At 42.7% G+C, this 27973-nt stretch overlaps 1 protein-coding gene and 1 long non-coding RNA gene across 4 annotated transcripts; one reads left to right on the forward strand and one right to left on the reverse strand.

Annotated features, from left to right (window-relative positions):
* alpl (alkaline phosphatase, biomineralization associated) lies at window positions 1-25256 on the forward strand. Of its 3 annotated transcripts, XM_018725766.1 has the most exons (13): window positions 1-107; window positions 6966-7076; window positions 9476-9654; window positions 11207-11326; window positions 12295-12410; window positions 14349-14523; window positions 17237-17412; window positions 18393-18533; window positions 21143-21212; window positions 21317-21451; window positions 22607-22798; window positions 22941-23060; window positions 23559-25256. In XM_018725766.1, the coding sequence occupies exons 2-13, from the start codon at window positions 6991-6993 to the stop codon at window positions 23825-23827; spliced, it is 1779 nt and encodes a 592-aa protein (XP_018581282.1). In that variant the 5' UTR covers window positions 1-107; window positions 6966-6990; the 3' UTR covers window positions 23828-25256. The 3 variants fall into 3 exon arrangements, with proteins under 3 accessions (XP_018581282.1, XP_018581284.1, XP_018581283.1); XM_018725768.1 differs by lacking the exon at window positions 6966-7076; XM_018725767.1 differs by lacking the exon at window positions 1-107 and having other exon boundaries at window positions 7005-7081.
* On the reverse strand, window positions 18540-27952 carry LOC108918476 (uncharacterized). Its single transcript, XR_001964847.2, has 4 exons — window positions 27842-27952; window positions 21439-21481; window positions 19391-19523; window positions 18540-19103 (listed from the first exon to the last, which is right to left on the reverse strand). It is a non-coding gene; the product is annotated as an uncharacterized LOC108918476 (long non-coding RNA).
* Window positions 27953-27973: the final 21 nt, after the last annotated feature.

Raw genomic sequence — 27973 nt, forward strand, 5'->3', positions numbered from 1 at the left:
CGGAGGACAGAGACTGAGGGGACGTGCGCCGCTGTCGGGCTGCGCGACACGAATGAAGCGTTTCTGGCGCTTTCTAAGCGGAGGAGCCGAGCGCGAGACACGTCGCAGTAAGTGCCCCACATATTTTCATTCATTCAAATCCATATCTCTTCCAAGTTTGGCCACAAATCCGCGCTTTCCGCTCTAATTTCCTGCACTTGTGCCGTTTAAAATCGCTCTGCAGCTCTTGACGTTCGCGGACACGTGACCTGGACGGTGCACTTTTATTTCTCTATTTCATTTCACTCTTTTTTTATACACCAAATCGCAACACATTTTCGCGCCCTGCGCTTTTATGTGCGCGTGCACTTATTTATTTTTTTTCCCCGTGAATGAAATTATTCCGTATAATTAAAAAAGTGAGTATAATTTATCCTTGCTATTTCCAAATCTTGTGTAACTTATAATAATAATAATTATAAAAAAGTAAAAAATACCTATGTAGAGCCTCTCCCTTTGACCATTTCGTCATAATATACCTTTCAGTTTGTGTCAAATCATTTTTCTAACGCGGGGAAGCTAGAAAAGGAAAAGTTTAATTGCTTTTTATTAAGCTGCGAATTGTCATGTGCTTCAATTAATCTTTTTTCATTTTTTGCAGAATTTTTGCAAATAATAAAATTACATATGTATACTTCAGTTAATCTTTTTTCATTTTTCAGATTATTTTCAATAACAATAAAATAATAATAATAATAATAATAATAATAATACAGATGTTTACAATTAATAGAATTGCATATATGTATACTTCATTTAATCTTTTTCCATTTTTACAGATTTTTTCCATTTAATAAAACTGCATATGCCATTGAACAAAAGTACTTGAAATATATGCAATATTTAAATTCAGTACAGTGTTTAACAATATGTAAATGTGGTGCGGGAAAAAAGACAGCTGAAGGTGTGTTTTGGGGTGAGACCGTGTACTGTAAGCGTGGCCAGTGGCACAGGACAAGTAGCAGTCTGTCCAGAGGGAAGATGGAATCACGCTGGAAATAAAAAGGTAATAAAAAAAACAGTGCTATGTGGAATAATACAATATTTAAAACAGTCTTGCATTTTCTTGGACTGCCAGAGATGCAGGTAAGTGTGATGCGGCCGCAGGCAGCCTCTAAACAGCAAGTATTATTTCACAGTGGTATGAACAGATCACATCCCCAACATCAGCTGTCACTGGAAATCAAACTCCCCCGAAATGACTTTTATTTCAAATTTATTTCAAATATGGTGAAGGAAACTAACTTGGGGCGGCACGGTGGGACAGCGAGTAGCGCTGCTTTCTCACAGCGCCTGGGTGCTGCGAGAAGATGTGGGTTTGATCCCCGCTCAGTCTGTGTGGAGTTTGCATGTTCTCCCCCTGTCTGCATGGGTTTCCTCTGGGTGCTCTGGTTTCCTCCCACACTCCAAAGACATGCTGTTCAGTTGTGAGTGACAGACAGAGAGAGTGTGTTCCACTGATGTATGGATGAGTGACCCATTGTAAGTAGTGTATCTAGCAGTGTAAGTTATCTTGGTGAATAAGGTGTGTGGGCTCATAACACTACATGCAGCTCATTGGAAGTTGTTTTGGCGAAAAGCATCTGCTAAGTAAATGTAAACTGTACTTAAGAGTCACACATCTGCAGCTATGTTTCTTTCTCCTAATGTAATGAACACATTGTATTTTCTATGAGATGTTTGTCACTTTAGAGAAAAGCATCTGCTAAATGAATTCATATAAATGTAAATACACTGAATATAGTTCTGCAAAGTAATGGTTCATTGTCAAAGCTAAGAAAGCACAGCAATTATACTTGGAAATAAAGTTTTACAGAATACTTTTTGTCTTTTTTCTGCATTTGCCATTCTGTTTTTTTACATTAATCATTCTTTTGTCATTTTTTGTATTATATGTCAGTTTTTCAGAAAAATATTGCACATTCTGGGGGGGTGCGGTGACGCAGTGGGTTGGACCAGGTCCTGCTCTCCAGTGGGTCTGGGGTTCGAGTCCCGCTTGGGGTGCTTTGCGACGGACTGGCGTCCTGTCCTGGGTGTGTCCCCTCCCCCTCTGGCATTACGCCCTGTGTTGCTGAGTAGGCTCCGGTTCCCCGCGACCCCGTAGGGGACAAGCGGTTCAGAAAGTGTGTGTGTGTGTGTGTGTATTCCACATTCTTGAAATTAGCAAATTTTGGCACCAGGTTCCAAGCATTATATTCCAGTACGTTTTAGGATCTGATGGTTCCTAGAATATGCTGGTGCCTTCTAGAATCTTCCAATGGCTGTAATGTACCAAACTAAAAATGACACTGCAGAAGAACTAACTTCAATCATACTGAACGCAAAAATCGACATTTCTAAGAACTTTGAAAAATTTTGTTCCATTGTTATTTTTCAAACCACGCTCAACATTTAAAAAAAAATTACTGTTGTTGCCTATAACATATTCATTTCTGTAACTGTCTGCAGAGATATACACTTAACACAAAGCTATTGTATTCTTAAATAGTCCACAGATAATATCCCTTTAAAATGCTGCAATTTAAAATAGAGGGGAAAAAAATTCTAAGAGAAACAAATGAAATCCAAATAACTGTACTGGTATTTTAAAAAAAAGAGCCTGTCGTGTTGCTTGCCACTTGAGCGATTGTACTCAGTGAGTGCAGTATGATGTCGAAGCTCTTACTGACACTGTTTTACCTTGCAAGGGAAAAATAACCCAGCGCCTAAAGGAAGGAAATATTAAGGAAATATTACTAACGGAAAGGGGGGGGGGGGCGGTGGTGCACTGGGTTGGACCTCGTCATGCTCTCTGGTGGGTCTGGGGTTCGAGCCCCACTTGGGGTGCTTTGTGATGGACTGGCGTCCCGTCCTGGGTGTGTCCCCTCCCCCTCCAGCCTTGTGCCCTGTGTTGCCGGGTTAGGCTCTGGCTCCTTGCAACCCTGAATGGGACAAGTGGTTCAAATGGTGTGTGTGTGTGTGTGTGTGTGTGTGTGTGTGTGTGTGTGTGTGTGTGTACTAAAGGAAATATTGCTGAAAGGGTTAAAGCTGCCCTCATCCCCTAAATAAGAATGCAAGTTTTTTGGCGTTTTCAGGAGAAGCATTTCGGCACAGTGCGGGATCGCTGCTGATGTCTGGAAGGTATAGTACATGGACTTTACCCGTGGATTTGCCACCTGTGCCGAGGCCCTTTCCCAGTGCGGGGTTCAGGAGGACTTTTTGGAGGCTCTGGGTGATTGCGAGGGAATTTTGCTGGGTGCACAGGCTGAGAACACGGCGGTCTACTATTTATGTGTGAGAAGTGGGGGGGAAAAAACGGGTGACCTTTCGGCAGACTTTCACGGGTGTCATTTTACCCCCCCCCCCAATCCCCCAGGGAGCAGAGCTCTTCAAAGTGGCTGCCTTTTACCGTGCTCTCTCCTTTGGACTTCGAAATAGCCTGTAATGAGCACGACGGTGGTCGTTACTCTCGTTCCTTAGCAATGCTGAGCCCTACACCTCTGTGCCGCAGAGCAGTGCTTGAAATGTGGATCAAAAACACTTTTTAACACACCGCGATGTACGGAACAGGCATCTCCAGCTCTGTCTCGGACGGCTGCCTCTGGGATGCCACCTGAAAGGAGCCCGTTTAAATGCAGTTGGCCATCGCCGAGGTGCAGTGAAGTCGTAGTCGGAAAGGCTTTCCGCTTGTGTCCTTCAGCAAGAGAAAAGTAAACCAAGGTACTTGGTTGGTAAATTAAGTAAAGTTGAACAATGACGCCCCGAGCGGAAACCTCTCATTAAATAGTTCCCTGGTGTGCAGGCTGTACAACATGAGCAATGCCTGCTAATTAGCCGGATTGGACTCAGATGGGGTTGGAGCCAAAGAGGGTAGAAAGTAGGGTCATGTGATGTTCTGTGGAGTAAAATGTCTGTAAGTTTTGTACATACATAAAACTGCAGTTTGATTCCATCTGTAGAGTTTACATGTTGTTCCCGTTTTCAATCCGCTTTCCTCCGGGTGCTCCCGTTTCCTCCCACTGTTCAAAGACGTGTGTTTCGGGTGAATTGTCTTACTGTGTGTGTGTGTGTGTGTGTGTGTGTGTGTGTGTGTGTGTGTGTGTGTGTGATGGCCCTGTGATGGACTGGCTTCCCCACCAGGGTGTACCCTGCCTCGGACTTCTGGCTTCTGGGATACGCTGTGGACCTCCATGGGTCCTACTGGACATGTGGAAGGATCTGCGGCTGGATATAAAACTACTGTTGTTTAACACATTTGTAGATATGTCACAATCAGTTTATTTTAAGTGGCATATGAATACTGGAAATACATGCAGCACAAACCACAGATTTGTTTGTGAAAATGTTGGCCGAAGCTCTATGAGCCCTCGTGAATTTTGTGGTTGCTAACTGGAAAAGATGAAATCAGTGCCAACTAGAAACCGATATTTAGTGCACAGATTTATGTCTTGAGAGGTGGGCATGAGCAACACGGTAACGCAGCGACTAGTGCTGCTTTCTCACAGCACTTGGATGGTGCAAGAGGACATGGGTTCAATCCTCACTCAGCCTGTGTGGAGTTTTCATGTTCTCTCCGTGTCTGCGTGGGTTTCCTCCAGGTGCTCTGGTTTCCTCCCACAGTCCAAAGACATGCTGTTCAGGTTCCCCCGTAGTGTGTGTAACAGAGAGAGTGTGTTCACCTGATGTATGGGTGAGTGACCCAGTGTAACTAGTGTATCTAGCAGTGTAAGTCACCATGGTGAATAAAGTGTATGGGCTAGTAACACTACATAGTGTGATAGAAATTTTCTCCTTCCCTTTCAGCCGTAGGAGACACTGAAAGAAACACACGCGGACACACAAAGACTTTTCACAACATCGGCTCTGGGAGAGCCCCAGAAACTGGATGTCCCCCCGATCAGTCTTGCTTACCTGCTTTTATTTGCCAAACTCATACATAATTCATTTCAGGGCCGAACAATTAGGCATATTAGTAACTTTCCATTTGTTGGGTCTCCGAACTTTTCTTCTTTATCGGTTTCTCCTCTTTCTGTGGAGGCAGAAGCAGTTAATATTCCACCTCTTGCTGACCTACTGACCTCATTTCATACCATATCTTACACATACAGGCACCACCTCACCCTGCACATGTTTGGCCGCTCTATGGAATCACAACAAGCTTGTTAGTATTTGTCTTTCTTAGTTAAGTCACAATGCATTCTAAGCACACATTCTAATTTTTAAACATGTCCAGTCAATCAACCAATCCATCCATCCATCCATCCATCCATCCATCCATCCATCCATCCATGCATCCATGCATCCATGCATCCATCCATCCATCCATCCATGCATCCATCCATCCATGCATCCATCCATCCATCCATCCATCCATCCATCCATATGTTTAGCTCAACACCACAGTAGAGTTTGTTGGAAGTTGCTTTGGAGAAAAGCATCTGTTAAATGCAGTATGTCAATGACAGGACTGTAAGCTGATGTTTTTTTAACGGCGTCCCTCCCAACACCAGCCACCACAACATGTGACAATGTGCAGTCGAAGCATTTTGAAAAATAATAATGGAAACAGTATTCATATTCCAAAATAGTAATAAGCAGATAAAAGTTGTGCAGAAGAAATTGGGTTCCAGGGGAATGTAGAGAACTGAAACAGAAGAATGAAGAATGTAGAGTGTGAAGGGATATGAAGAGATATGAAGCGATAAGAAGAACACAGAATGCTGAAATACCGACAGTTCATTTAACAATCAGCTCTAAAATAAGTGCACTAGTAATAAGCTACTGTAGTGGGGGTTTACAGTGCTGCTTGAAAGTGTGTGAACCCTATAAGGATGGTCATTATCCTTCTATAAAATATTACTTACACACACACACACACACACACACACACACACACACACATTTTCTGAACCGCTTGTCCCATACGGGGTCACAGGGAGCCGGAGCCTACCCGGCAACGCAGGGCGTAAGTCTGGAGGGGGAGGGGACACACCCAGGACGGGACGCCAGTCCGTCATAAGGCACCCCAAGCAGGACTTGAACCCCAGACCCACCGGAGAGCAGGACTGTGGTCCAACCCACTGCGCCAACGCACCCCCTAAAATATTACAATAAACTGATAAAATCTAGATGTTAAATCTTAAACAAATTGAATGAATGAATGACCATGATTTACACCCCTGATTCTACTTATATACTCGGTATAACCAATGCAACTTGGGCTTCATTTATTTTTTCACTTGCACTACTTGTGTGCTTCTACTACACACACGATTTCCTCTAAAGCAACATATGGAATTGGTCATTACACACCTGTTAGGTCACATGAGAAACACTGATTCTCGTTAAATGGCCATTTCATGGTAAAACTAAGAGACACAAGGGGTTCACTTATTTTTTATAGTACATGTGCAGTAGTAGGAGAGGAAGATTCACACTTATTAAGAGAAATCATCAGTAAAACAAACTGTCCGAGTGTCAGAGCCCAGTGTGCACAGGTTCCCCCAGTTTCCCATCATTTACACTACAGTTACCCTGGACTTGGCTGGGTTCTAATTCCTCATGTTCTTCGCTGGCCATGTTGTCCATCCTGAATATGCAGAGATACAAGATGTCGCGGGGAGATGCATTTTAACTTCCACCTGCACATATGTCCACCCTGACTGGTCCGCCCAGCATTAATCCTACCCATGAGATTCTTTCTGGGAGAGAAGGAGGGAGGGAGGGAGGGAGGGATGGAGTGGGAGGGAGAGAGGGCCACTCAACAGCACTTGTGTTTGCCTGGGAAGGTGTGTGTGGTGTGGTGTGTGGGCTCGGCAGTCACCAAGGCTGAATCGGTCAACTGGCCTCCCTCGGCCGCCCACCTGCGGCCCATAGAAGCGCTATGAGCTCCGAGGCTCTGTGGGTAGCCCTGACCACGTTCTTCTCCTCCATGCTCTTCCTGGTAGTGCTGGCACTGCTCTGCTACTTCACATGCCGCCTGGCCCCCAAGGTGAAGCCCCTGGGCACCCCGTTGCACTTCTGAAACCCGGAGACCCGCCTTCGGCAGACTGCGCAGGGTATGGTACGTTACCGCAGTGAAAGTGCATGCGTTTCCCACCTCGAGGCTTTGCCGCTTGCTTGTGAAGTGTGCATCACATACAGGGCTTCTCGTGCTGTGAGGACTAATGCATCTTTATTAAGCAGAATATGTCGTTTTGAAAAGCTGATACATGCAAATTTATGCTGGAACAGCAAACCAAGCTGATACTGAACATATTTTGTGTACATGGTGTGCCACACTGTATTTACCGTACAAAGTCTCTGCTCGTGTATTTATGCATGTTTTTAACAGTGTTTTAATGCATATAATTTTGCAACAAAACGTCCAAATGTTAATGTTGCAAAAAAATACTCAGAATATATAGTATTTCCATGGTTCTGTAGTCATGTGGTCACTAAATGGGCGCAAATAAACTGGATGGAATTACAGCAGTAATGCTCGTGGATATGTTTTTGCACAAATCTTATTTGTGAATTCGTAGCTGTGTTACCGATTTTCACGCTGTAGGTGATCAGTGATTCCGGCTCTCTGTATCCTCAAAATATCTGTCAAAATGAGCTGTAAGTAAATTTGTTGAGCTCACCCGGAGGTGTCAGCCGAGGCTTGTAGCTGTAAGCAGGTTTGTTGTCCCCGGTAAGCCCCCCCCACAGCTCTGCAGCGTTCAATCCCATTAAAGTGACCTTGAGTCCCGCAGGAAGGATGGGGGTGGGGCGGAGTGCCATAATAGCTTTATGTGTGGAGCGCTCAGGTTCAAGTTTTAACGTACCACTTTCTAATCCCTCTGAGGATACTGTGTTCTGTACCTTTCTAAGCATCTCCTGTTTCTGGGTACAAATCCCAGGATCCCAATGTACAAACCGGTGTGTGTTCCAGGTGCCCTCCTAGGATGGTGAACTGTTAAATTGACTGTTTTACCTTTTCTGGCTTGGAGCACTTTTGATAAACACCTTTAGAAATCATTTTCTTTAGAGTACCTTTGTTCTACAACCGTTATAATCTATGTGAGCAACAAAGTTAAGGTAAACAAGGTAAACTGAGAAACCATGAAGAAAGGTTTGCCAAAATTTACATTTATACATTTAGCTGATGCTTTTCTCCAAAGCAACTTACAGTGTTAAATTACTTACAATTATTTACCAATTTATATAGCTGGACAGTTTCAGTGGAGCAATTCAGGGTGAGTACCATGCTCAAGAGTACTATAGCTGGAGGTGAGATTCGAACCTGCAACCACTATGCTACCAGCTGCCCCTAATCAAAGAGAAATGAAATGGTTTCATCGAGGCACAAAATGTTAGTGATGGAAGATAAACCAAAAATCCTGTATGAGTAACCAGCACACTGCCCATGTGTTCAGATACCAGTACCACACACACACACACATTTTCAGAACCGCTTGTCCCAGACAGGGTCACGGGGAACCGGAGCCTACCCGGCAACACAGGGCGTAAGGCCAGAGGGGGAAGGGGACACACCCAGGACAGGACGCCAGTCCACCACAAGGCACCCCAAGCGGGACTCGAACCCCAGACCCACCGGAGAGCAGGACTGTGGTCCAACCCACTGCGCCACCGCACCCCCTCACCAGTACCACTGAAAATTATTTATTATCAGGAATACAAAACCCAGGACATGGTAACTCACTAATTTACTGCACTTTATGTATTTTTATAGCTGCTGTTGCCATCGTACAAAAAAATAGGTAGTGTCAAAAGTTTGAATACATGTAATTGAAACCAGACTTGAGTGAGCCCGAAACACAGAAACTGGACTTTGGGAGTAGAAGTTGGTCTTGTAGACTAAAGAGTGAATTATTTTAAAGAAGTGGGTCTAACCAGTGAGAATCTCTGTGGCCTCCGTAGTTCCCACTGTCCAGCATGGTGGAGGGAGTGTCATGCACTGGGGGTAGCTTGCTGGTGAGAGAGCTGGTGATCTTTACCACCAGCCAGCATCACAATCATAGCGTGCTTTAGAGGCCTGGCAGCGCATCGGGATTAGCTGAGTTGGACTGTTCTTCATCTTTCAGTAACATAATGATCCAAAACACAATTCAAAGTTTTGCAAGAACTACCTGGAGGAGAACAAAAATGAAGGATAAATCAAACTAATAATCTGGACATCAAACACTGTCAATTATATGAAAACATACTTTCCAGGCTGTCACACTCAAACTGTTAACTGGTAGAGTATTGTGCACATATCGTATCTGAGAAATTAGAGAGGAATGCAAAAATTGATGATTCTTTCTTGAGATTTGCGATATCATTTTCCATATGCTTTGTTTTCAAAGAGCGAACATTTCCATGACATTTTTACCAGATTCATTGTCTGTGATGGAATAGTTTTTTTTTTTTTTTATGCCACTCCAACGTTCCTTCTTTAGCACTACATGATCAAAGCTTGTTTCCTCAACAGCAGGGATCCTTGGTATCGGCACACAGCTCAGGACTTCTCCGCTTTGGCTCTGCAGCGTGACAGTCGTCTACAACCAGGGTTGCTGGGACACCAAAAAGAAGACGCCATGGAGCTGCTGAGCCTCATCCTGTTGTGGGGTTTCCTGCTCGGAGGAGTCCGGGCAAAGCCCCTTTTCCCAGGTAGGTCCTCGCCATTGTGGCTGACTTCAGTATTACCAACTGGCCGCTTTGATTTTCTGACCCTTACAGCTACCACAGCTGTTGTTAAAAAAAAAATAACAAAGTTAAATCTCTTGGCTTCTGTACGTTTGTCATCAATCACCAAAATTCCCACTAAACACAGAACATTTCAGCAGAAACTCTACACATACTCGGTCACGAGTCCTCTGGAAAAGCAATAGTGCAGTAACACCAACCTGCATAGAAGACACAGTGAAAACATGTACATATATACACACAGTACTGAGTTATTATTAAAAGACGATAAAGCTTAACAAAGAAAATAAGGATTTGCATGGAAGGACCAATAGTGGCTCTTGATTGTAACTGAAATAACACATTTTGGGTAACATGAAGTAATAGGAGGTGGCTGCCTTCCAGCGCCAGGGCGTGGCAGGAGAACATGGGTTCGACCACAGTCCAAAGTCGTGCGGTTCAGCTGAATTGCTAATGCTAAAATGCCCATGGTGTGTGAATTGGTGCGTGTAGTTATCTTGCGATGGACTGGCATCCCATCCAGCGTGTACCCACCCCCTGCCTTGCACCCACTGCTTCCTGGATAGGCTCCGGTTCACCGTGACCCTGCTCAGGACAAGCGGTTATTGAAACTGGATAGATGGATGGATGAATAAATCAGTGACATCCTCCGTTGTGCTGAAGTGTGAGTGTCAAGCGACTCCTGGCTCCACGGGATTCATATGTGCGTTACTAATAATAAATGTGGAGAAGCACCACACATGAACACCTGGAACAACTCAAAACCCATGAACACACACCATTCATTTTCTGAATGATACTACATAAACCACGGACAGGAGATCTAATCTGTGACACATAAGTCCCGTGTCAGTATTCTCATGGCATCGCCTAGGTCATACGTTTAAAAAAAGAGCTGAAATGAAGTGCAGAGGAGAACATGTCTTTAACTATTAGACATTGTGGGTGACTCATTTCTGGGGGAGCTGAATGTCAGCAGACTGCATTACGCCACTGGATTTGGACACCTGCTGACGCAGGGAGGGCGACAGGGCGACACTTTGAGCTGAAGGTGGTTGGTCACTGCTTAACACCTTGTAATTTCAGCGCTGACAACAACCTGTTGGCTCTGACCTGGCCATCGGGCATGGATGCGAAGCTCAAGTTTGGCAACATGTCATGACCTAGCATGCTTTAAGGAGCATGGGTGCTAGCAGGTGCTGTCACAGCACGTGTGATTTCTGTCTGCTGGCCTGAGATCATTGTAATTAATGTTTATTTAGATTTTAAAAAGGTAAGGAAAAATGATATTTCGGTGCCTGTTTGGATACTGCTCTGCAGAGCTGTACCAAAATACGAGGGTAAGTCAAAAAGTACCTGCAGTGATCTTTACTGAGCTCAATACTTTTTGACTTAGTGTAATGATAAAAGCACAGTTTGATTGAATGGTTGTTGTTGTATAAGACTGGCATGTCGGCGAAAAACAAAATGCTGGGAAATGGTGTATCAGAACCGGTTCTTTAAATGGTTCCAACAGAGCACGAGAAGGACCCCGCCTTCTGGCATTCGTGGGCACAGCGGACCTTGAGGACGGCTCTGTCACTCCAGGACCTCAACAAAAACATTGCCAAAAACCTCATTCTCTTCCTTGGCGATGGTGAGTGATAGTTATATCTAGGGTATCCTCTAATTAGCTCTCAGTTATGGCCAGTAAATTAAGGATTTTATTCATTTAATGAGTCACTGCGATTTGGACAAGGAGAAGCAAACGCATTATTGCTTAGCATTATGATAATGTTTATACTACTTTTGAGGGACATAATCAAAACTGAGTTTAAAAGAACAGCCAAATGTAGATATACACTGTGAAAAACCTGTGGCTTCTAAACCCAAGCTCAAATATCCAAGACTGCATGATAGAAAGTAAACACACAAAGGTTTCCTAGGCCCACGGCTGGGAAACTCTGCTCTAAGAGTCTTAGTGGGGAACTCATGAAAGGTCCTACTAATTAAGTCATTATTGCAGTCATGTACTGCATTTTAAGTTATTCTGTCCAGGATATTATTTCCAACCTGGAACCAGACTATGGTACAGTACCATCTTTTCTGAGATAACAGCCAACCATGGACCAGCTGGTAGCGTAGTAGTTCAGATGGCTGCATTTGGCCCAGAAGGTCACAGGTTCAACTCCCACCTCTTGCTGTAATACCCTTGAGCAAGGTACTTACCGTACAATTCCTCAGCTGTGTAAATAGGGGAACAGTTGTAAGTAGCTCCACCTTGTAGGTTTTTTGGAGAAAAGTGTCAGCTAAATGAATAAATGTAAAAGGCCCTGGTCATAAAACCATAAACCCAAGAAAAATGATACAACAGTATGTTTAACGACACATATTGACTAGCAGAAGCCCAAATCTTAGGATGGGTCCCCTTTCTGACAATCACAATCTGAGGTTTCAGAAAAGGTCACACCTTCATACCATGTGAATTCTGTCTGTGTAGATTTTGAAGTTGTGAGCAGTTATATACTTGCTAGTGACATGTTAATTGACTATTATGCCATAATACTTCTCCAGATGAGTTTCAAAGACATTTAGCCTTTGTTCTATGGGGTGTGTGTTCCACAGGAATGGGTGTTTCCACGGTGACGGCAGCCCGCATTCTAAAAGGGCAGCTAAATAGGCAAAGTGGGGAGGAGACGGAGCTGGAGATGGACAAGTTCCCTTATGTGGCGCTCGCTAAGGTACATGTGGTACAGGTCAAGGGACCTCAGCACACAGCAACACGAAACACACACCAATACCTGCCATTCAAACACAGGCTACCATACCTTCATAACACATACCCCTAGCTAGAGTAAACAAACACCTGGTTCCCATGACTCCCCTATTCCTGCCTGCCAGTTAAAAGCGCCCTAATGAGGAGAGAGGAAGAGAGACCAGACCCCCCAGTTCCTAATTTGGGGATAAGTGTTACTTGTGTCACAGATTGCCATGGACCTTTGCAGTCAAGAAGTGAAGGGCTTATGGGTCTCAGTAGGTGACATGAAGATTTCAACTGCTGTACTTGCCTAAATTATCTGGAATTAGAAAATATAATTTGAATGTATCGCCACCGGTTTGAATAGCATCACAAGATTCATGTTCATTCAGTTGTTTTCCGCTACTGAGTTAAAGATTTTAACAAAACTTACCATGAGTGAAGTGCTATTGATTTTTGATAATAAATTAAGATTTTCTTTAATTAAAATGCACATAATTGAAAAAAAAAACAATAATAACAGTCCCTATTAACAAGTATTATATTGAAAATGAGCATATTTATGCCATATATTTTTGTCAACCTCTGTGGCTGTATGTATACTGTATACAGGTGGTCCCCAGTTTATGATGGTTCTACTTACGATTTTTTGACTTGCCGATGGTGAGCTGGTGATAAACATTCAGTACAAACTGTATTTTGAATTTGATTTTTTTTCCCGGGCAAGCGATAGGCAGTGTGATGCTCTCTCGCGATGCTGGGCAGCAGCAGTGATCCATATCTACCAGTCCGTCACACAGAGGTGTGTATTAGGTGTAATAAATGCATTTTTGACTTACGATATTTTCAACTTGTGATGGGTTTCGCGGAACGTAACCCCATCGTAAATCGGAGACCACCTGTATATTTGTGTCTAGATGGAACAAGAGTGCAGCAAATAAAGAAGTTACTAATTGGAGAACTGTTAAAAAACTACCCCAATAAAGGCTCCGCTTCTGTTATTTGATGTTTTGAGTTGACACAGTTTGGCATAGTTCAAAACTCTCACCCTTTTCAAATTCTGCAGAGCAAAAATTGTGACTAAAAAGGTGAGACTCTCAATATTTTCAATATTTTTATATTTCACTCAAAAGAAAACAAGCATGTTATTAGATGTCCTCAGTATGCCATTACCAAGGTGAAAGCCTCCTGGACAGAAACAGTCACTGCTAACAACATTTATTTGAACATAATTTGAAGGTGGTGTTCTGCAGCGTGTTCTGTATAATAGAACTTATACGGTACGTTATATAGAATGTATTTCTGACATGAATTAAATCTGAGTGTTGAAGCCATGTTAGTTCAGTCAGAAAACCTACTTGATCACAGACCAGTTGTCATGCCCACGCCCTCTTGCCAATCGACCCCACTTGCCCTGAATGAGAGCAGCAGGGTAAAAAAGGAAGCCGTGCCGGCTCACCTGGTTGCGGAACCTCATTGAGTCAACCCGCTTCTCCTGGGATAATGAAAGAACCCACTTACCTCCTCATCCTTCCAGTCCCTCTTCATCCTTTGCCCTTCGTTCCCTGTTTGCTGCCTTCCCAGTTTCAGATCTCTTGCCTTGCCTGATCGACTTAGATTCCCGTCTTCTTCCAAGAGTCTGCGCCTCGAATGATCCACGCTTGTCCCCAACTACGATCCTCGCTTACTCCTTGTTTTGGTTTCCACAATAATCAAACCCGCACTTGAGTCTACACTACACCAACTCCTTAGTCTCATGCCCTCGTCCCTGACACCAGTCAGTAAAATAGAATGTAAGGCCACCAGGAATCATTCTTACCATTGTTCTTACCTCTGTCTCCAATGTCTGAGTGGGAGGAACCCCTGTTAGAGTGGGTCTGGCACTGTTCTGACTTGACACCACCTTGTCCCCATATGCCAGACATACAACACCGATTCCCAGGTGGCTGACAGTGCTGGAACTGCCACTGCCTTTCTGTGTGGTGTGAAGGCCAACTGGGGGACGGTCGGTGTGAATGCAGCTGCTGTGCGGAACCAGTGCAACACCACTACTGGCAACGAGGTCACCTCTATCCTCAAGTGGGCCAAGGATGCAGGTATAGTAAATGAGGTCCGGTCTCTGGGACAAACAAAAATGTGAAAATCTAATAGTAATAATAATGATAATAATAATAAACAATCATCATCAAGTTGAGACAGCTGACTTTGGGAAGTTTTTGGTTTCGGAAATACTTTCATATTTCTTGATCTCGCCCCAGATAAATATGCACTATTCAGGAAACAGCTGTTACAGCTCTCAGCACACTGCAGTCTTCACTTGTCATTGTAAGAGTTTCATGACACTCTTCCACATGTAAAGAAGTCCAACTGAATGCATCTCTGGGAGCACCATGTGATAGGCCATGGAGGTTGTGTAAGTGTTTGTGGGAACTTTCCTGGATTTGTAACAGCCCGCATTACGTAGGAATTCTTCCCGAAAATGAGCTCTACATCAAGGGTGATGAGTACAATGAATTTATGACAATATCTGGAAAAGATCAAATATCTAACCAGAAATTCCCAGAAACCAAAAGGTGCAAGAAAATTACTTCTGATGGGGAGCAATGAATAGCTGAGTTACTCAGCCACACAGTCATTGCGCTTGAGGAAATAGTGAAGCTCCCCACACACTTACTTAGTTCCCGTGCACGTGAAGCTGGTTTACTTTGAAATTTGGATTTTGGATCTTCTCCAAAGTTGGTTGCGACAGCATCTGACATTAATTCAAGGTTTAATGAGCTTTTCCGGAAATTTTTCACAAAAATCTGCAGCAGAAAATCTGACACACTCCTTGTTCCAACATGTCCCTTGCGGAGGGAGTGTCGAACGGTAACATTCAGGTCCGGAAGCCCCCCCCCCCGGAAGGAGGGATTCTGTGGTGCCTTGGGCAAACCAGATGTAGGTGGAAATCCGACTGTTTTGTGCCGCTTCTCGGTGTGGCGCCTGTTTTCCCGGATTTCTTTTTTCAACTTAAGCGGTTTAAAATGAAAATTCATCCGGAGCATTTTCTATTCTCATAACATCTCACTTCTGATAAGTTTCTTATGCTGGCAATGGAGGCTGCGCCGTCGTTTGCAGAAAGCCGGGCTGAAGTAGCTCCTTTTACTTGCCGCCCGTCGTGGAATTTGGTTTGAATGGACACACCGTCTGATACATCAAGGCCTTTATTCTTTCCTAGTATCTGTACAAACAGTATGCTGGGAGACAACTCCAAACAGGAACTCTCTGAACAATGCCTTATCTATATATATATATGTGTGTGTGTGTGTGTGTTATGCTAAGAGCAGGTGACATGAATATTCATAAGTTGAAAACTACCGAAATACAGCACCAGTGACGGGTGCACATCTTGGTGATCACAAGGGCGAGTGATGTTCTGAACGATATGATGAAATGAACAGTTTGTACAAGGCAACTTGCAGGTAACACAGAAATATGAAGATCAGAGGGGTCCAAGGGACGGTACCTTTGGCTAGATAACAGCAGGCGCATGTCATGCACAACATGATTCCATCAGACAAAAGACAAAACATCTGCTTCATCATTAATTTTCTCTCTCACTATGAAGCCGATGTCGCAATGAGCTCTTCAGCATTGGTGTGACTTCGCTTTGAGAATGGCAGCAGTTTTTAAAAGCAAGACTAACACTGCCATTAATACACAGGATGCTGCATAAGTACATTTGAGATGTCGTCACAGATGCCAAACACATTCATGCATTACGATGCTGGTATGTTCGTGATATGCATGCGTGATGCTTATAGCTGAGGGCTCTTGTGGTGAACTCTGGCACTACTTCCATAACCTCTAACTGATCTCCCAGTATCTCCTTCATCTTCCAAGCTTCTCTCCCCTTTGATAGTTATCCTCCTCCCCCTCCGTCCATCACTCCATGACCCGACTTTTGCATGACTGTTTACATTCAAGGTTTGGAAGAAGTGGCCCGTTGCTCCACAGAGCCAAAAAAAACTAAACGCTCTTTGGTTGTTTTTGTCTATGTTAGGAAAGTTTTCCTTGCTGAGAACTGAACCTGGAAAATACTGTATATAGGCTGCGACTCCACACAATATGTATCTGGAAAACGTTCACTTTCAGTATTATTTATTTCGACACTTAACTGATGCTTTTATCCAAAACATGTAACTGTATTTAATTAAGTTACATTGTTTTGTGTTCTGCAAAGTGACTTACAGTGATTTACCTGTTCATATAGATGGGTGACTTTTTCCTACTGTAAATTGTTTTGCTCAAGGGTATTGGTGAGATTTGAGCCCCATAAGTGGAAGGCAGCAGCTGTGCTGCCTGGTACCCCATTTGTGTCCAGAGAGCCATTCTTTGCACAACAGTAGATGTACTACTAATGTATCAGTAGGAAATTGTGTGGGGCATCTTTCAGCGTAGCAATTAGAGCTGCTGCCTTTACAACCAAAGGTCACAGGCTTGAATCCTGCCTCCGGCTGTAGTACCCTTGAGCAAGGTACTTACCCTAAATTACTCAGCGGTATAAATTGGTAGATAATAGTAATTAGCTTAGCACTGTAAGTCACTTTGGAGAAAAGTGTCAACTAAATGAATTATTGTAAATGTGTTTGAACCAACAACCTTCAGACTGAAAATCTATGTCCTTAATTTCTACACTACCTCCTATAGACACAGAGTAGCTTGACATCAGATGCCACAACATGCAAGAAGTCTCAGCATCTCTAAAGCAGGTATTTCTTCTGAGGGCAAATAGAAAAAACCAACATGTGGATTGTTTTCACCTGCCAGGCAAGTCAGTGGGCATTGTCACGACAACACGTTTGAACCACGCTACGCCCAGTGCGGCATACGCCCACTCAGTGAGCCGCGACTGGTTTTCAGACGCAGATATGCCACGCGAGGCACTGCAGGCTGGCTGTAAAGACATCGCCAGGCAACTCTTCGAGAACATTCCTGACATAAACGTAAGTGGTCCTTTCATACCAGCTTTCCACTCTTGGTCTGTAACCCTACATTTACATATGTTTACTCAGCAGGCAGCCGGGGCGACCCGAACCCTTTAACAATCAATTTATGTGAAACCCGAGAGGCAAGTGGTCAATAAAATCCTTCTGAAAAAACCTCCTGGAAGTTTGTTATATTTCAAAGGTAATATTTACCAAACCTTACACTTTTTTTTTCTTAAAGGAATAAAACTTGAAGTGAAAAATAAAATGGAGATTACAGACAGCTTTTTTGTCTTGAAGAAGGGAAAATATTTGTTATTTTGGTTTTTTGCCTTTCATTTCTTTGAGATTAAAAACATTTTGGTAAATGTGGTTTTAATGTAATGTGGGCTAATTTAGCATAAAGTCTTAATTAAAACATAATAACTGAAACTGCCCTTGCTGGTTCATTCTTCAGCTTATGCACCCTCATTACACACCCGCACACACACGCACACACTGGATGAAACCGCTTGTCACAAGTGTGGTCGCAGCGAGCCAGAGCATAACCCGGCAACACGGGGCGCAAGGCCGGAGGGGGAGGGGACACACCCAGGACGGGACGCCAGTCCATCGCAAGGCACCCAAGCAGGACTGGAACCCCAGACCCAGCAGAGAGCAGGACCCGGCCAAACCTGCTATGCCATTGCACCCCCTGCACTCTCATTAATATAGCTTAATAACACACATTGTATTTTATTGTCTTTTTATATCATACATAGTGTACTTTCACTGTACACGAAGGGGCCAATTTTGGGCCAATGAAGTATTAAAATCTTTTGTATTACACTGTAAACGCCCTTGTTTTTGTTAAGGGTTCCTTGCTCCCCCATGACCTTTTTGTGTAATAATGCCAAAGAAAATCCTGAAACATAATTAATGCTTTAGATAGAGGCTTGGCTCCTGTCTTTGGCTTTGTGTGTCTTTCAGTCAATGCGTTCATGTGCCTGCATGCCTAGGTGATTATGGGTGGTGGACGTAGATACATGCTCCCAAAGAATACCTCGGATGTGGAATACCCCAATGAGGCCAAGCACCAAGGCACCCGCTTGGATGGGCGAGACCTGCTGGAGGAGTGGCAGATGAAGATGAGACACGAGGTATGACTTCAGCTTTCTGTAGTTCTGCTCTTGCTCGAGTCTGGTCAGTCCCTGTCTCCCGCCCAAGCAATGGGGATTAAAAATAAAGCTTTGCCAGTGCTGTCGCTTCTCTTTGGTGACTTTGGGGTCCAGCTCAATTCCTGTCAAAAACAAAAGTTACAAGAAACTTCTACCAATAACATGATAATAATGTGATTGTAATAATTGTTGCCATTAATGACAGAATGATAGCCAACAAACTGACAATTGAGTTAAAAAGTGTGGGAGTCAAAAGGAAGGAAGGGGAAGAGGAGAGGAAAATAATCTTCTAAGGATAGGATAAGAGGAAGGACCTCTGAGTTTATAAAGTCAACTGGCTACCCATCCCTCCTGGACAAGTAAAGAAACATGGTAGCATCGTCTTGTAAAAGATACATTGATCCATCTTCTTTAGGTAAGGTGGATGATCGATAGGTCAGCAAGTAGCTGTTCAGGAAATACAAACAGTGAAGGTAGGTCATGAAGGCTCGCACGCTTCACTCACTATGGTTGCTGGCAACCTGGAATTGCGAAGAAGTTCCAAAACAGGCACTGGATGAAAACAACATTTTAAATTAAATTTCATAATTACTCAATAAAGTTCATATGAAAAAAAATTAAAATGTTTGAACTGGTAAATAGACATTTGGCTTTATAGAAATGTCAAGTCTTTCAAACCAAGGAGAAAAGAGCACAGTAAAATGGGAAAGCCGTGAATGTAGCAGGGAATCCATTGTACTGCATACTAAACATTATGTGAGGAACTCATAACATAATGTCTGGAAAACATAAAAAAGGAATTGAGGGCTGTCAGCTGAAGGATTTGGGGAAATGCTTACTTGACATGCAGACATCTACAGATTCCTGTGTCCTTATAGTCTCAGTAATGTGAGCGGGAAAGGAATCTGTTGAGTGCGGTGCACATTGCCAGAAATGGGGCGTTGGTCCAGCCAACTGTAGGTTTGAAGGCTTCTGTATAATTAAACATTAAGAAATTATTTCATTCAAAGTATCACCAGTTCCCTGTATAAACTTGCTGACTGAGCAGTCTATGGTATTGTTTTATAGTCATTACACTGAAAGTAGGGGCTTTTAATATTACCCTGTACAATTAGAGTGCTCCTGTTGTATTTAAAAACTTAATTTTGAATTCGGGGTGCTGATTAGCAGCTAATGAATTTAGCGCAGGGCCTTGACAGAATGGAAATTAAAAGGAAGTTGAAGCTGGCAGGTAGCGGACATATTTCATGGCTGTGATAATGGAACTCACCGGAAGGATTTTAAACAAACCATAAAAATAAAGAACAGGTGGAGAAGCAGAGAAACAGCATGGGTTCAGTGGTGTGCCTGAAGGTCTCTCTCACGGTTTTGTACCCAGACGGGATTTTCTTGTTGCTGTGTGACCAATAAGCCTAGGCATGCTTGGGAAGGCACATAATCCAAGGAGCTACTTGTCAGCTCTGCTCATCTGCTGGAGGTTGTGCCCTCAGGGTGGCTATGGGAAGGAAGAGCAGGGCTGCCTCTAGCAGAAGTGTCTGGCTTCTAGTCACCTCCAGAGGATCCGCCTTCCTTAAAAATAGTGTGCTTCAGAAACCCAAGAGGATCACAATGGTGTCACACTTGGGCCATTTGAGACATTTTTTGTGGACGAAGCTGGCAGCAATGGATCAAGATGACAGTGTCAATTTCCACATATTTTCGGCTGAACATAGCATCTTCCTATTCTTTGGGTTCCAGCATGTAACCCAAAAAGAGAACTGGAGAACTACCAACACCATGAGCAACACAGAGCCCGGATTGTGGTAGTTCAGAGGTCCGCTGTTGGCTTTGGGCATTGGCCCCTATGTGTAAATGTTAGATGGAAGAAGGGAAGCCGAAATAAGATGGAGAAATTATTCATGACCTCGGGTGTTGTTGCCCTCAAGGTGTGGGTGAAAGAGTTGGACCCGCCAATAGCCACTGTGAGGTGGTGCGAAGGCTGCTGGTACGGATCGACTGCCGTGCTGCTCAGGGTAGAGTGATGGAAACGCAGATGCAGTAAAAGCTCATAAAGTAGGAATGGACATGGAGGGGCGACTGAATCGTGTCGTCTCAATAACTGTTTCATCAGTTTTTGTCTTCTTGGCCTTTTATGCTGCTGTGAATAGCTAACAGAGACTTTGCTATTCATACCAGTGCTTTCCAACGGTTCATTTTATGATCTTTAACACCGACAAATGGAGTAAAACAAAAATAATGAGTAGAGCATACATCCCCAAGGTTGACATGTCCTGCACTTTGTTTAAAATTATTTCTTTTACAATTGTGACTACAGATGCAGGTTATTTGAAATGAATGAGCCCTATTTTGTATACAACAGTATTATTCTCTATTTTTTACCTTAAACCTTTGCCCAAGTCAGTTTATAATTTTAGGGTTATAAAATACAAGTACCCTTAATTTCCAGCTGCAATATTCTTACGTTCTTTTGTTCTTAATGCTGAAATTTCAAAATGGACTCTTCAAGGTTGCAGAATATATTCTATGCATAGCATTTTCTTTTACATTAAATGTTTTTTTTTGTGATCACTCTGAATCTTTTTTATTGCCAGAGAGGTGTTTATGTGTGGAATCGAAGGGATCTCTTGGCATTAAACCCCAACAATGTAGACTATTTACTAGGTGAGTTCACTCTATAAACCTCGTCTACACCCAGTACTTCCCTCCCTCTCTCAAACCAGAATTTCCTCTCAGTAAGACCGAACATCATACTTTCATCTGCACAGGTCTCTTTGAGCCCTCGGATATGACCTATGACTTGGAGCGGGACAAGGAGTCAGACCCTTCCTTGACTGAGATGGTGGACATGGCCATTAAAGTTCTGAGGAAGAACCCTCGGGGTTTTTACCTCTTGGTAGAAGGTGGGTGGTCTTCATCACTCAGGGGTCTCCCTAGGAAAGGGATATTAGTTGAAGGCAGAAACATTTCAACAAAATCACCCCTTACCACTGATACCATTAGTGTACTATTAGTATCAGTGGTAAGAGTTCAGCTAAGGCAATTCAGCTATATTCCTCACTCACAGGGTCCCCAGGAGGGTTCTGTTATTCTCAAATAGCTTTTTTACTCATCACCTGTAAACTTTATTCGGTCATACTGTCAGTTGTCTTGTTTTTTTAAAGCTTCCTCTACGTGTTACTTATGCGTCATATTTAGATGATGCATAAGTAATATGTACCTAGGGCAGGCATACATCCAAAACATACAATTAAATATCTCTTTAGCATGGGAGGAAATGGCACAACAGCTTGTTTAATGCTCACCTGTGTGCTTGTACATTCCAGGTGACTAATTTATAAAATCTGTTTTCTTGTAGTAATTGTACACTTGCTCAATAGTGCTGTACTTGTTTCCTTAAGAGTCATTTTACATTTACAGCTTGACAAAACTGACCAGTTACACATTTACGCACAATTTTGTTGATTTCTGTGCGTAGCCCGAGCCTGAGGTTTGCTTATTTATGTCTGAACAGAACAATCCCTCACATGGAGCTCAACACGGTGGGAGCGCTCACCGGGAACATGTAAACATCCTTCCCTGTCTGACGTGTGCAAAGACGGCTCAGAAATGCTGCCCTTTCAAATTAGCCCTGTAAAATGTTTTCTGTACAGCCAGAGCATGTTGATGGGGACACAACAGTTGTTAATGCAGCTTTTTCACCCATCATTTATAAACCTGTGGGATCCTAATGTCAGATGTCTTCTCTTAAGCTTTCTGTTCTATGATTTTACTCCTATTTTACTTCTATTTATTATCAGAAGCAGAATCAAACTGAGACCCAGTGCGAACTTGATGGGAAACCCGTATGATATTGTAATCGTCTTTTTCATCAAGAAAACTTACTCTAGAGCGACAGCTTTTTCGCTGGCACGTTAAATTGTGCTGCAGTCTGTATATCTTTTGAAAAGGCTCCATGTACTTGTTTAAACAACTGAAAGACCGCAGTTCACCAGAGCTGAGTTCTCTGAGTGTGAAGCACTGACCAGGTTGTGTAAGCAATTATGGGTCTTTAACAGGAGGGCGCATTGACCATGGTCATCATGAAGGCAAGGCCAAGCAGGCCCTGCATGAGGCTGTTGAGATGGATCGTGCCATTGGCAGGGCTGGTCTCCTGACCAGTGAGTGGGACACCTTGACCGTAGTGACTGCAGACCACTCACATGTTTTCAACTTCGGCGGCTACACCATGCGGGGAACCTCCATCTTTGGTAGGACCCAAAGTCAGTGACTGACAGTTATTATGTGTGACACAATTTTTCACTTTGTTTTTCTGCCAACATAAACTGTGGGGGTATTTGCCTACCCTATGTGTTAATCTTCATAAATGATCTTCTTCATATGAATTTCCAGGTCTAGCACCCATGTTGAGTGATATAGACCACAAACCCTTCACTTCCATTGTTTATGGGAATGGACCAGGATACAAAGTGGTCAACGGCACCCGAGAGAATGTCTCCACCATTGACTTTTGTATGTTTATTATTACTGTTGTCTTTGTTATGATGGTACTTATTTAATCTATACAAATCAGTGGCATGACCTCAGAATTTATAAGAACTATTTAGAAATATATTTTAGGTTCCTTAAGTACAAATATATCTTATAACCTTGGATCACACCAAACTGCAAAAACATGAGAGGACCATGGGCAATACAAAAGGCTTATTAATTAATCATTTATTATATATATATCAATAAATGAATTCAAAGATTAATATGCATAATTGTTAATAGTAAATCCAATCTAGGAGCTCTACTGGATCAGTCTAGATATGGCCAGTAAAGTTGCATGGTGAAAATATCCTGGTATTCTGCATCCCTTTGGTGTTTGATCAATTTTGGAGAGTGTTATTCTGACTCAGCACTCTGGCAGAGATGTTGCTTGACAGATCTACAGTAAATTCAGTATGAAATGCCAAGGCACAGAAAGTCAACTTCTCATGCTTCCCTCTCCAATGCCCTCTACAGACAATGACAACTACCAGGCCCAGGCTGCGGTGCCCCTCAGTCTGGAGACCCATGGGGGGGAGGATGTGGCTGTGTTCGCCAAGGGCCCCATGGCCCACCTTCTGCATGGTGTCCATGAGCAGAACTACATCCCCCATGTTATGGCCTATGCTGCCTGCATTGGCCAGAACCAGCGACATTGTCTTTATGCCAGAAGCGAGGCCCCAGAGCTCAGCTTGACCTGGTCCAGCCTTTTCACCCTGCTCACAGTCGGCCACCTGCTGTGCTGACCCGTACAAACAGTATATCACCCTTTCTGGCCACCATTGACACCAGCCCTGCTCTTTCCCACCACCCACGTCCCGGTCCTACACTTTATGTTTAAACCTGTTATTCACATTTCAAATCACAATTGCAGAAGAGTTTAGCTACCTGAATCACTGGCATGAAAACGAAAGAAGTTCGCAAAGTATGTAAATGTTCAGAAGTGTTAAAAGGATGTTTTCAGGTGGAATTGTATGTGGCTTTTCCGGAAAGAGGTGATGAGGTCAACATGTGGACTTAGATTCGAAAGAACTTTAGTTGTCTGAAAAGGGGAATCATGTCACTATAATAAGGAATTTTTTTTTACAATAAAATCTCTCATTTGTTTTTTAAAGATTCTGTTTTGTATGTCCATGTGTATAACTAAAGCACCATTATCAGATGAAATCAAACACATCAGGTATAAAAAAATGTTTGAACCATGTATCTTGCATCAGAAGTTTTAATGTGTATACATTTTAATGATTGTTGTGCAATGTAACACTGAAATATTTATCTACCGGATAAACAGGGAATAATTAGTACCTTAAGAGAAATAGGTCATTTTGCTAACAAATAGTATTTTTTCTCTCGATCATGCAGAGATGAGGATAGTGGAGTTTATTTTAAGTGCAGCAGGTGGTTGGAAATCCTGTGCTATGGTGACGTGAAAGAATGAAGAGACGCCAGGACTTGAAGATCGAGTAAGAACCAGGAGACACGGAGACGGTAGAACTTTGATGGACCCAACAACGGGGTGATATAGGGAACATGATGGGCTGTAAACAGGAAAACGATGCTTGAAACAGGAGGCAGGAACATATGAGCGGATCACTCAGAGCAAACTCTAGCAGGCACAAAATGCAAAATATACTCAACAAAAGTCTGGAGCCTGAAAGGCCTGTTGTGTGGCTAAATGCTTGTTGAGTTATTCATTGGGTTGTTGGTTCTTGAGCAACTGAATGATTCATAGATTCACAACAGGTGTGATGGTTTCTGGTAGGTGGCCCAGAGCAGGGGCCTCTGATTGTAACTGGAGGTATTGCTCCCACGCTCATGACATTTTTATTAATCACTTTATCCTTAAATCTATATGCATTCCTTTCAGACTTACTTACATCTGAATTTATTGTTAATCTTTCTACATCTACCTCCGAAGCCAGTCAGACATGTGAATCATGAGTGGGTTCATGTAGGCTTCTGACCAGTTGCCTTCAGAGTTGACTCTTCAAGGAATGAGGAAGACTCTTTCTCTTAAGTCCAAGCTTCAGGGGATGCATTTAGACAACTTCCAGCATGTTTATAAAGTGCTGTACCTAGATTTTAAAGGTTTTTCATTTATCAACGCATTGTTTAAGTTGTGTGAAACTGCCTTTTGTCTTTCTCTGTAGTAGCCATTGTTTCTTGTTATAAAAATAAATTTTACAAACACTACAGTGAACATTGTTATTGTTGTTGATGCCATCGAGTCAAACCTGTCCCATAGCGACCACTCGCGTGGTTTTCATGGCAAGGGAGGAACAGAAGGGGGTTAGCAGTGCCGTCTTCACAGTCAACATTATCTTTCTTTAAATTATTCAGTCACAAACACCCAAAACTTTGACGATACAATAAATAGGGCGTAGTGTATTTGTTCTCGTTGTGGTGAAATGCAGCACAGTGTTTTTGTGGTATAAAAGGGGCAAGTGTGTTCTTGGCGTCTACGTTTGTGCTACGTTTCTCTGTGTATTGTTAATACACAAACTAGTTAAGAAATTATGAAATGGAACAATTTAAATTCTCTAACTGATGTGCGGAAGTTTGCTGAGCAAGAATAATGGTTAATGCACACTCTGAGTTGTAGGTAAGTGTTTAGTTTTTATGGTTAGTACATTGCTCAAGTTTACCACAGTAGGAGGTGGGATTCACACCTGGGTCTTTCGGGTAGAAGGCAACAACTCAAACCCGCTACCTGCGCCTCTCATGCTTCGTTGACTAGTTTTTCGTGGTATTCTAATATCCTCTAATATTGGAGCTTCTCCTATGTACCGATGCATCTGGATCTGAGCGTTGCCTTTGAAACAGTAGATGACATTCTTCTTGCTCGTGAGCTGAAGTCTTTGACTTGTTCAGACCAGTACTTAAGTGCATTTCCTCTTGCAACATAACATCCAATGTGTGCAGACTTCTGATAACTGTGTTCCAAAACCAACAGACGTAGTTAAATATGGATTCCAACTGAGATGAAGCACAAATACAACTAAGTGACTCTCAGTATGAAACTGCCATAATGAGCTCTTTTCTCCTAATGAAAAAAGTAATGAAGGAAAAATAAACTTCTGTCTCTAAACCCAGAGAAAACAGAAGTCCTGTTGTTTGGAGAAAATAATGGGTACAGGAGTTTATTGTCGGGAACTCTTCTGTTGGCCCCTTGGGCTTAAGAGAACATGGATGTAATAATTCTAGCCCTGCAAGTTCAGCCCCTATTTATGCCAAATCCCTCCATCTTTCTGGTATTTATTTAGGCTGGCAGGTAGACTAGTGGTTAAAGACATGGACAAGAAGATTACCTGCTTGCACTCCACTCCCCCAATGTGGCTGTTGTACCTTTGAGTACCTACTTACTCTAGAAAGTTCTGTATCTAGGGATCTAACATTTTAAGGTGAGCTGGATACACGAGCACTGAGTCAACATCAATCATTAAGTGGAAATATTTAAACATTACTTTTGCGGAACAATGTAGGAATTTGAACTTTGTATTTTTAAGGTGATTTTTTTCTCTTTAAGATACACTATCACTATTATTGTCTTCTCTCCCTCAGTGATTTGTATTTAGTGCCATCAGTCACAGAGCTCCAAAACCAGTAGAGTGTAGCAGCTAATACTGAAGAGACCTCTTCTGTGAGTGTGTTCAAATCTAGATATAAGGCTAATACATTTCTTCAGCATTCTCTGAAGAACGCCATATGCCCATCTTCTCGTTTGTACTGCTATTGTTTGTCACTTTATGACCATATGTGTCTTTTTTTTGTCCCTCTGGCATTGGACACCTGGGGTGGACATCAAGCCTGTCCTGCCTGAACCACTGATAACCAGAGGTGGGCAGTCTGAACAATCACTTGACCATGGCCAGAAAATGCTTTAAAATATCATTTCCCTAAATTGTGAAGCTTCACGAAGTTCAAGAGGGGTTGGACTTGGACCATGAAACATTTTTTATGTACCTGATGAGTTTTCCTCTCCAGATCTTTTTCAGCATATCATCGCAATTCCTCATGCTACTGGTTGTTTATCATTCTACATTTCTGTACTGTCTGATGTTAAATAGTCTGAAGGAATGAATCGGAAAAGGGTCTGTCCAAAATAAAACTTTAAACTGTCACTGTGGAATTAAAAATAAATTCAATTGAATTTATTTTTTATAGAACTCTTCTCACACGGTCACATAGAACTCTGAACAAAGGATCAGAGGCATAATACAAATAAAAGTTTGTCTATACATTAAATTACTTTAGTAATTATGCTAGTTATTAAAGCTATGAGTAAGCCAAGCGGCCATGGAGGAAAGGAACAAAAAAACTCCCAAATGAAACGCAAGGGAGAAGAAAAAACTCTGGAGGTCAAAGTGCCAGAGGCAGCCCACCCCTCCCAGACATTCTAGATTAAGAAAAGTCTTTTAAGTCAGTTTACAGCTATTTATAACATTGTCACTAAATTCCAAGTTGATGAGTTGATGTCCTGATTCGAAAATGCACATGCTGTCTGCCATGGCATGCAGTCATCAGCTTCCATAAACATAGAAAGTAAACATGGAGCTAAACATCCGAAAACGTTATATTTCTGTAGTGAGACGTAGCTCTGGATAACATTTTATCCATATTTCCCTCTACCTGAGCTGTCTCACTCTTTAAAAGTTCATGTTTTATTTTGCATTCTTCTGAGATTGATTTAACAATACAAATTTAGCACAACAAAAGAAACATCCATTCATCCATACACAAATCTGTCCCACCCTCCATACCTGCTTGTCCAGTGCAGCCTGTGGTGTCCCAGAGTCTGTGTTGTCAGTTCTGTGAAACACACAAGCATGGAAAGCAATATAACAAGGTGAGCAGGACTCTGTGTTTCTCAAAGTCATTCACACACGTTGTTT

This window comes from Scleropages formosus, chromosome 22, assembly GCF_900964775.1.
Source record: "Scleropages formosus chromosome 22, fSclFor1.1, whole genome shotgun sequence".
NCBI lineage: Eukaryota > Metazoa > Chordata > Actinopteri > Osteoglossiformes > Osteoglossidae > Scleropages > Scleropages formosus.